This window comes from Plodia interpunctella, chromosome 21 (genome assembly GCF_027563975.2).
Source record: "Plodia interpunctella isolate USDA-ARS_2022_Savannah chromosome 21, ilPloInte3.2, whole genome shotgun sequence".
In the NCBI taxonomy this organism is placed as follows: domain Eukaryota; kingdom Metazoa; phylum Arthropoda; class Insecta; order Lepidoptera; family Pyralidae; genus Plodia; species Plodia interpunctella.
Window position 1 is genome coordinate 4,266,357 of NC_071314.1, and position 11,206 is coordinate 4,277,562.

Below are 11,206 nucleotides of genomic sequence, written 5' to 3' on the forward strand. Positions count from 1 at the left end.
GCACACACGCAAGCACGCCATGGCTACCCACGGCTCTAGCGCCTGCAACAGATAGAAATGCACTTCACATAGAAAATGAGAAATGTCTACTTTGCTGTCTTGCCATGGAATTAGTAGGTACTCCGTACGAAGTACTTACTAGATCCATGTACCTGGCTGAATTCACAAAAGCTAAATATGGGTAAGACTGAAGCACGGATTTAGTAAGTTTGTACTTCGTACGGAGTACCTACCAATGCCATGGACTGGAGCTAGTCGTAAAATCTTTTTATAGATCCCACAGATATTAAAGCATTACATTTTTAAATTCTTTTTCTTGCACGCTGAAAAGTATAATTTTATCATGGAATTAGTAAGTACTCTGTACAACTTATTAAATCCATGAATTTAATTTACGGTGAGTACACATAATACCCACAATAAGAACATTACTTTGTGGTTATGTGTGTGTTATAAACCGTTCATTAAATTATTATTATTAAAAAGTAACATTACTTATATATATGTAATGTTCCTGTGACCTTGCATCAAAAAGAACTTAAATAGTAGTAATAGTAACTTAGTAGAATACTGAAGGGACTATCATGGAATATAACACACGTAATACGTACCTAGTACGTCAAGGCGCCCATACGTTCCCTCTTTTTTTTATAGATAAGACTGGAGTCCGTGTAAAAAATAAATCTTGATAGCATCCCCATGGTACTTATTTAGGTACTCTGTACAACGAATATATATATATCTACTAATTCCATGGGCATCCCTCTTTTAGCCTTATCCTATACTAAAGTAAGTGAAGGACATTCCTTCCCTGTGTACTAGATTCGAAATAAAGTTTAAACCACAGATATGAAAACATTACTGTGGTTTAAACTGCTGGAATTCTGTCCTGCATCACAACCGGCGCTATATTGCTGGATGTCCGCCTTTCACTATGTTGTAAATTTAGCCAATAATTTTCAGAACCAATTAGAAAAAGAATAATGTCATATAATGTTATTGACAGATAGCAAGGCCGCCATGACAGTTTCTGTTTGTGATTGTGGTGTGAATTGGAATTTGTTATCAAACAGGCATTAAAATAAAATTTGTTTTTTTATTTTGTTTAAGACAATGGCTATTGTCGAGGATGAAGTGAGAAATGAATCTGAAGAGGAAAATGAAATTGAAGTAGTAGTTGAGGAGGACGACGCAGATCAAGACTCAGATGATTCGGACGTATGCTGCTCTTCTCAAATTTTACTCATATTTCGTATTCCAAATAAAACTATTTGATTACCATTTCAAATTTTTTAAACTCACACAATACAGATGCTATATTTGCATTTCAATACAGTTGGCAAAATAATTAGGACAACTATTTTGGTTCATACAAAGAACCAAAGAACAGACTTGTTACATTGGTACAATAGTGAGCTTGTTTATTGTCATCGTGACGCCTAAAGTTTTTGCAGTTAGAATTCTCGTATTTCTCGAATTATCCTGATCTGACAATGTCAGGAATCCTAGGTCTAAATTTATAACAAAAAATAAAAATTACTTACATGTTACATCATTTTATAGGATGAGGAAGATGAAGGTGTGTTAGAGAGTAAAGTAGCAGAACTTGAGAAAAAAATCTCTGAAGATCCATACAATTATGATGAACACATTGAATTAATTCAGGCATTGTGGTAAGATACAATTTTTTCCTATAATTTCATCTATCATTCATTGTTTTAAGATTTTTAAAATTGCTTTTAGGTAATTTGAATTTTGCTTTGGTTTTTTGCAATAAAGAGTATCATTTTGTATTGTGTAATGGCCAATGGTCTGCTAAGGATGCCGATGACCTTACAATGTGGAGTAGGAAAGCAGTCCCTCGGCTCCAACACAGATGAGAGAAAAGGAGTTTGTATTATGTAATGGCCAGGAGGGGCTTTGACCAGACAGCCCTTGTCTAAACAGGAAGTATAACTTCCAGGACGTTAACAGAGTTGGATAGATGGCGCAATGCGTTTGAGCGTCTGCAACAGATGACAGCTCTGCGTGCGGAGCACTGGCTGCTGTGGCTACAAACAGAGGCTTCACTGGCGCACTCTTGGGAATCTCGGGAGCGCATCGCTGGCTTGTTCAAACAAGCAGCTTTGGATTGCTACTGTAAGTTGGAACATTGAATCAATTGCTAACTAGTAACAAGTATTCTACTAGTCAGCTAGTAAATTAAATAGTGAACCGATGTGTATGTTTCCTCACAAAGCAAGTGGTGGCCTATGAAAACTACTATACATGAGTTAGATTTGGTCTTGATTTACGGGCCAGAGATTCATGGATCTGGATTTCATGGATCATTGATATTTCCTGTATGGTATGTATATTTTCAGAAAAAAATATTTAAATAAATTTTATTTTTTTCAGCCATCCCCATCTTCACAGAGTGGTGTTCATGGGCAATAAGCACAGGTGATGCGAAAGAGACGCGGGCGCAGCTTGATGAGGTCCTGCATCGTGCGGGCGCCGATCCATTCTCCGGGAAACTGTTTTGGGATGCTAAGCTTGAGTTCGAGAAAGCTCAATTGGAGTCTATAAGGTGAGATACAGATTTATGAAGGAATATGTATAAAGTCAAACTATGTATTCATAAACATAATAGGCCCATTTATCATTCACTTTTCACTTTAACTTATAAATAGCTGTGGCCTGTCCTGGCTTCACTCTCTTGGCTTCAATCGGGTATAAATTATACACCTAAACCTCCCCCCAAGGAATCACAGAATCAACTGGTGAAAACTATACAAAAATCTATCCAGGAGTTCATACAGAAAGATAGAACTTCTTTTTATAATATGTAAGGATGTTCAATTGTCAGTTGTCCACTGAGTCTGCCATTGGTTTCCTATGTGTCCCTTTTCTCTATTTCAAAACATGACAAAATTTGGTATACCTTAAGATTTTACCATAAGTTGAAAACTTAGCCACAAAAACATGGACACTGGCCTCCTGGTGTGTGAAGTAACTGAGATATGCTTGTATGAGCTGTAGAGACATGTATACTGATGAGGAAAGTAGACCAATCGTTATGGAAATAAAAGTAGATGCTTATGGAAAAAAATATATAATTTGGGAAAGTAGTCCAAACATTCAAAATCGACCAAACGGGAAAGTGGACTAATCGTTCCGTAGGGGTATTTTGTAATGGTAAGCGTGAGATGCAATTTCAGCAATGAAGCGGAAGAGGAGTACAAAGCGCAGCAGAAGCGAGTGCTGTACTGCTTGGAGGAGGTGGTGTCGCGGCCGTTGCTGCGCGGCCAGCACGCCTGGCCGCCGCTGCAGCAGCTCGCCGCCGCGCTGCACGACTCGCACTATGTGCACAAGGTGGGCGTGTGCACTCGCACTGTATATTCGCAATATTGCGTTAATTATTCGCGCGATATTGTGAGTGGCTACACTTAAAACGGTCAATGTGAATGCTCTTCCTTGTATTTTATTTTCATATATAAAAACTGTAGTATTACTTTTATTGTTTATAATTTTACTATCTGCAAATATTTTTTCATACACATGCTTGTCTTCTACTACATACCACCTCCTCTTGCGAGTCTACTAGAAGAGATTGATTACTTTGAAATAAATAGAATCATTGTACTTGTTTTTAAAGTGGAATATATGTATAATATAATAAAATTGTATACATTATTTTTTTAAAATTATTTTTAGCTCAAAGAGCAGCATGAGGCAGCTTTGGAATATTTGAACAAGATTACGCCATATGAAGATAAACTGTTAACCACTGAGTATGTATTTGTTTTTTATTTTTCATGTTGAGTAGAGTTTTGCATGTTTAAGCCTGAGACGGAGTCAAGGACCATAAACGCGTGTTGCGAATCGTACTTAATCGCATTCAAGATTGATTCAAAATCTAAGTTTAAACTTTTTTCAGAACAGGTGTCATATAAACACACTGTCAACTTTTGAGTCATACAAAGAATTAGGTTGCTCACAAAAATATATACTTATGTAAATACTATTTATATCATTAATATAATGTTCTTATAAATGGTCTCTGATTTACTTTAGAAACCCCGAGGACAAGTGTAGGATTTACGAGGAATACATAGACTTAGTAAAAGAGTTGTCAAATGTTGAAGAATATGCTGGATGCGACAGCAATGGCATTCTGAAGGTGAGAATTCACATTGTTTTTTTGTATATTTCTTTCCATTTTATTATTTTTTAATAAATACTATTGTCAGCACCTACTTCTGAGTTGAACAGTAGCCGCCCCTTACTTGTTACTCCAAACCCTGACTAAATATGCAAAATTACATAAATATTGGTTGAGTATATAAAGTTTATAACGTGAAACACATACTTTCGCGTTTATAATAATGGAATTTGTGCAGTTTTTTTATTAAAAATGCAGTCAGGGTTGTCACAAAGTATGAATTTTCTAATATATCTACTAGCGGCTCGTCGCGGCATCGCTCGGATGAATACATAATAAATCATACACCTATAGCTTTCTCAGGAATCACACTATCTGAAACAGCATGAAAATCAGTGAATTAGTTATTGAGTTCTTCGCGAACATTCATACACATCTACAAGACGTCCTCCTCCACCCAGGTGCTATACGAGCGCGTGAGCACGGAGTGCATGAGCTGCCCGCAGGCGCACGCGCACCTGCGCGAGTACCTGCGGCTGGCGGCGCGCGTGTCCTCGCGCGTGCTGGACGTGTGCGCGCGCCGCTGCCCGCGCCGGGACACCTTCTGGGTGCACAAGATGCGCCACGCCGAGCGCGCCGGGGCCGACATGGCCGAGGTCAGTGAGGCTCGGCTTCGGCTTGTGCTGCGTGCTTGACGCTGTGCGAACTGAACGAGAATAAGCAGGAGTGTCACTTAGTTTTTTCAAACAATTTTCATTTATTGATTTATCATCATGTTTCATTTTTGAATACAAAGTAGACTTTGTTTCATCTCGAGTTTCAATATCTATATTTTTTTTCTAAATTTCATCAAAATCGGTCCAACGGTTTTGCCGGGAAAGCGTAACAGACAGATAATTCTAAAGAATGAGTATTTAATATTTTTACATTACAACAATCAAAAGAAAAATAAGAAAATAAAAAAATATTTTATTTATTTTTATTGCATAAAGATGTCATGTAGTAAAAATATATAATAAATCTCTCATTTAGTATCTATAACTTTAGAGAAATATTGAATAATTTCAGGTGAAATCAATATTCGAAACGGCGCTATCGAAAGGCATGGAATCGTACAAAAACGCAGAAGCGCTGTGGCTCGCATGGCTCGAGTACAGTCGACGTCGCACCGCCTTCGACAACGAGGCTGATGTGCAACGGCTCAGGAGCACCTTCAGACTTGCATGGGACTCTTTGGCCGAGGTTAGATGCTAGAATTAGGTAGATAACAATGTCAAAAAATTTAAAAATATATTTTAAGATCATTATAAACATTGTAACAATGCAGGTTGGATCGTTATACGAAGTAAAGTTGGTAAGGGATCCATTTACTTCATTTAAAAAGTAATAAAATTATAAAAAACAAACGCCAAAAAAGTCACAAACGCTTACCTCATTATAATAATAGTTATAGATTGGGAAGTGGGTACAGTATATAAGTGATTATAGTTCATAATATAATACATTGCATTTTCAGGCATGGGGTGAAGAGGCGAATGATTGCGAAGTGCCATTGTTCTGGGCACGACTTGAATATAAACGTATGGGCGACCCCAAACAGGGCAAGGAGATATTCGAAGAAATATTCAGTGAGTAAAATTTTTGATCACGATCGAAAATGTTGACGGTGGTACAGTCTGTCAAGAAAGTGAATAAAACAGATTTTTAACGAATCAAATTTTTTTCCATTGCAATTATCTTTACTTCCATACTATCCATACTAATATTACAAAGAGAAAATATTTGTATTCCTTAATAAATAAACTCAAAACTTCGTTACCAATTTTTGTGAAATTTGACACATTTTTATAATGATTTTACCCGAACGAATCGCTAGTTATACTCCGTAATGATTCTATGCCAGTCAAACCTTAGCGTTCCGACATAAGAATTTTTTCAAAAAAATTTTAACCTTCTAATAATAAAATATGTTCACAGGGTATGGCGAGAACAAATCTATGTCGAAATACTGGGAAGCGCTAATCCAGCTGGAATCGAACCGGTCTCCACCTGCCTCCGAGAACAAGTTACGCGATCTACACCGTCGGGCGTTGAAATTTGTTACAGACTACCCTCCGAGCGCCGCGAGGCTGTGGACCGACTTCGAGAGGGACGTCGGAGGGTTGGATACCCTCAAGGAGTGTAATGAAGTTACTGAGGTGAGAGGATACAATTTAAATAAAAAAATATTATCATTTAAATCCTGGAATATTTTATATAAGTAACTTTATTGCATAAATCTTAAGCGGCGCACTTAAACTTAAAGCGACTTAACCTCGAAACTTCACCTACCATTTAGATGAAGATTTACTTCTAACGTTGAAGATTTACTTCTAAACGATCACACAAGGAATATTTTATAACTATCATGTGATGATCAAAGTTGTTTACAGGCAAAATTAAAAGAATGGCGGGACAGCTACCAAGCCATGAAGGAAAAGATGACGGGCAAGAAACAAAATCAGAAATCAGAGAAGAAATCCAAATTTGATAAGAAGAACAAAACGGAGATGCCAAAGAATAAAGGGAAGAGGAAAGCTGATGTTGATGGGGAAGCGAGCGCGGGCAAGAAAAGGAAGGAGGATATGGAGGTCGAAGTGAAAGAAAAGGATGGCGATAGCGGTGGTGTGAAGAGATCTCATGATGACAGTGACGATGACGATGGTAAGACTTTTAATGTATATTTTGTAATTTGTAATATATAATTTTCCTTTGTATCAAAGTGTACTTAAAAGTGTTTATAGTTAGTTGGTAAATAATTATAGAGATTATGTCTTTATTCGTTACGGGGTGGACAATGTCAAGAGTTGCGAAACTCGGAGGCCAAGTTTAGTTTATTAGTGGAATTGAAATTAAATAGTGACAGGTTGCTTGCTGCTAGCCCATCATGGTCTATGTGAAGAATATCAATTTTATAGCCTTGTCCCTTGATTTACTTTTACAATCTGCCCGGGAGTTGATGCGGCACGTTAAATTTTCATTATTATGGTTTTATCCGAGCGAAGCCTGGGCGGACCGCTAGTTACTAAATGACTAGCTGCGCCCTGGGGCTACGCTGTGGTGGGAATTTCAGGATAAAAGTACCCTATGTGTTATTTCAGATTATGTTTCTACCCGTGTAGCAAATTTGATAACAACATCCATTAGATTTTGCGTGAAAGTACAACAAACATACATACACATAGACATCCTCACAAACTTTCGCAATTATAATATTATTAGGATATGAATTTCTTAATTTGCAGCATCACCGTCCAAGCGCCAGCGGACGGCGAGTGAAGAAAACGCGAGGATAGGACGAGAAGCTTGCACACTCTTCGTCTCTAACTTAGAATTCAAGTAAGATTATGTAGTACCTTAGACCTTGTGTATCTACCTATACCCCGCCTTGTGCATTAATATAATATAGATAGAGAAAAATGCAATAAGATAGAGAGAAAAAATATAATTGTTTTATCTCTCTCTCACACTTATGTGAGCGTTTTATCGCTAAAGCGTCGGAGCCTAGAGTTTGCTTTTCTACTTGTTCTTCTTCAATTTTGGCATGGTAGGGACCAATAACGTTTAAATGAGGTTCTTTCGCCATTTCTTCGCGGCAATGATCGTTCTGAAATGCCAGTAGATTGTAGCCTTTCGATAAATTCGCACTGCGATCATTATTTGATAATTGTTATTATTTTTCAGAGTGAACGAACAAAACCTTCGAGATAAACTATTACAATACGGCGATATAGTATCTATGCGAGTGAAGGCCGGTGTCAAAGCGTTCGGCGGGTCGATATGTTATTGCCAGTACAAAACAGTGGTAAGTATTTTTTTTCCACATCCATTCTTCCCCATACTAACATTATATGTATAGGTGAATATAATAAATAAAATTTATCTTCTTTAGGAGGCCGTAGATAAAGCTTTAAAAGACGACAGGACGCCACTGGACGGACGGCCGATGTTCTTCTCAAGATATTCAGCGAAGAAGACGAAGCCGACATTCAAGTACGCCACCACCGCGGAGAAGAATAAGTTGTTTGTGAAGAATTTACCATTCTCTTACTGCACGAAGGAGGCGCTGTCTAAAGTATTCGATAAATACGGCAAACTGAGTGATGTTAGAGTTGTTACGTTCAAGTAAGTTCAGGTTCTGTCTTATTGTGATGTAGTACTTACCCGCGGCGTCGCCCGCGTTAATTTCCTAAGAGAACAGTCCAGAAGAAAACATAGAGGAGGCGCCTTATCACCACTTCTCTAACAAAATTTGAATACCGAATATTCACTCTTATAGCTCAGAGATGCTATGGTCTTCTGTTATGCTGGCTTCAGCTCGATGAATATTCTTATCATTTTGGAAACCGATGCGCTTTAGTGATTTCGTAGATTACTTGATGACTATAGAATTACAAGTACAAAAGATGGAAAAAGGAATGAATGAAATCATTTCATTCACGGTCTGTGGCTTTAAAAGTTTTGTTTTTTCAGGGACGGCAAACCGAAAGGCCTCGCATACATAGAGTACTCAGACGAGGCGTCGGCGGCGGCGGCGCTGCACGCCACGGACGGGCTGCAGCTGGAGTCCCGCGCGCTGCGCGTGGCTCTGTCCGCGCCGCCGCCGCGCGCGCCCGCGCTCGGTCTGCCCAAGAGGGACGGGGGAGGGGGCATGTATGTCACACTTCATCATATTTCCATTTCGTTACTGCAGTCGTAAAAGTCATGTCAGATGCCTTTAGGCGACTTGAATTTAGGGGTAAAGCCGCGTCCGCTGCGGGCGTCGCAGCGGACCCGCCTTAACTCTCCTCTCAGTCCTCCTGTTCAGTCGTATTGCTCACGGCTGAGAGCCGCCTTCATGAACTGGTATGAAGCACACCTTTCTTGGCAATATTCATGAAGTGGTTTACCATTGTCTTCTCCGTTTCACATACTAGCTGATTATTTACCGGCTAGAGTGCAGGTTTCCTTGCGTTATTTTCCTTTACCGGAAGCAAGTGGTGGTTTATGAAAACTAAATACACATGAATCATTGGTATACAAACTCACGTGGTATGAATGAATGATTTGAATGTATGACTAGGATTCTAATAGTTCCATTGACTTTGAATAATGGAACTATTTGCCAGTGGAACTAGTGAGAATGATCCACATATTGTAGTTATAAAGATGTCGAAAATAGAATAAAATACCATGGATAATTTATGACACCAGGCGGCGGACACAACTGAGCAGTTTCATACCCAGTGTCCTACAGAAGCCCAGTCCATCGACAAGCAAAGCGAACGGCGACTCCGACGACAAGCGGCCGCTAAGCAACAGCGACTTTAGGACCTTACTACTCAAGAAATAGTGATTACATTTAAGACGCGATTAGTCGACTAGGGTGGTTGGCAGAGCGTTTCGACCGCTGCGGTCGCGCTATCATTACAATTTTTCAAATTTTAACAAAGACAAGAATGACTTTTACTATATGACTCTACATTAATTACTCTGTGCTGTAGTAATGTCAATTTTATGAATGAAATGATTCCTTCCTCAAGAAAATTGACTGATTGTAATGACTGCGCAGCCGCAGCGGTCGAAACGCTCTGCGAACCACCCACTAACGATAGGTAGTTTTTTAATAGCCTTTTTTATTTCAACAGCGATTACTAAGCTTTTAGAAATGTGATTCATGAGTAAACAAATTGAGTGATCATATCGAATCTATAGTCAGTGATTTGATTAAAATTGAATGAACAATTGTTCCGTAATAATATTAGATTCTTAAAAATATGCCTTCATTGTGTTGGGAAACTTAATCACTATCTGGGTGGTTATCGGTTTCTTCAACAGCCATAAACCGTCGGGGCCCAGGGCCCGTATTTGGACAAATTATTAATTCACAGTGATTTTCACATAGGGTACTATTCAGAGTTTTTATATTTTGTAAATTGTATTGCCTTTTTTTCGGGCATTGTCGCTTATGCGCTTGATAGAAGTAATACACACAGATGCGAAATTTTATGTTGATTTTTTATGTTTGTTTTATTGTAATAAGTATCTAATTACGTCACCCTCTGTGGCATTAGGCAAAATTTGAAAACACTATTTTTTGGTTGGGTCATCGATCGATTTTTATACAAAAGCTATGATGTACATACGACGGAATTTTAAGTAATAAGTGAATATTAATTTTTATAAGCCAAACTGACAGACAAATTAATGTCTTAAATACATGTCTATAGAGTTGTTTTCGAGATGTGACTGCATGTAAAAGTTAATCAACATTATTACTTTGGTTGCTTTCCGTTAAAAAGGTTCACTCAATCGAAATAAAATCTGGTGGAATTTTTGGAATGATCTGAAAGACCGACAATTTTTTTTTTATCTAGAATGTCACATTTATTTTTTTATGTTGGAAGTTTTAGAATATTGATTACCTAAAATGTCCGTTTCACTTTTTGTTAGTAGCTATGCAGTGGTAGTAAAAAATCAGCTGTGTCAAAATTATTTAAAATATAAAAAAGACGTTTTGTTTTTCATTAAAAAGATTTTATTGTTTGCATTCTACCACCGCCTGCCGGTATTCCAGCATACTCCACTTTTTGATCAGAATATCGTGGTTGTAAACGAGAGGTGATTCTGAATAAAAGAGTATTGTTGTATCTGTTTTTTTTTCTTATTTTATATAATCTTCAGTTATATATCCAAACACACAAAACGTGGAGATTGCGTAGCCACATGAGATAGAACTATTTAATGCGCCTACCGGCTGGTATAAAAATTTGTACACGATGATCGACAATAGACATTAGCTCTTTGTCTAGTTTTCCTCATATACTTTTAATATTACTATACAAAACGTCCCCCTGTCGCGTCTGTCTGCCTGAATGCTATAAACTACCAGACGGATTTTTGTGCGGTTTTCACCAACAGATAGGTGATTCCTGAAGGTTTAGTTGTATAATTTATTGTGGCTTTACCCGAGCGAAGCCGGAACGGGCCGCTAGTTTAAAATAAATATAATCATAATATAAATTATGCTTATTTTAAATAGTG

General features: G+C 38.0%; 1 protein-coding gene across 1 annotated transcript; it reads left to right on the top strand.

Moving 5' to 3' along the window:
- Nucleotides 1-1,007: 1,007 nt before the first annotated feature.
- Nucleotides 1,008-10,812, top strand: LOC128679252 (squamous cell carcinoma antigen recognized by T-cells 3-like). The gene is made up of 17 exons (XM_053761359.1): nt 1,008-1,218; nt 1,564-1,673; nt 1,964-2,139; nt 2,398-2,569; nt 3,201-3,354; nt 3,697-3,773; nt 4,057-4,162; nt 4,606-4,800; nt 5,213-5,386; nt 5,661-5,772; nt 6,122-6,342; nt 6,577-6,847; nt 7,429-7,522; nt 7,868-7,988; nt 8,076-8,308; nt 8,657-8,836; nt 9,377-10,812. Exons 1-17 carry the CDS (start codon nt 1,114-1,116, stop codon nt 9,513-9,515), a joined length of 2,640 nt encoding a protein of 879 aa, XP_053617334.1. The 5' UTR covers nt 1,008-1,113; the 3' UTR covers nt 9,516-10,812.
- The last annotated feature ends 394 nt before the right edge of the window (nt 10,813-11,206 follow it).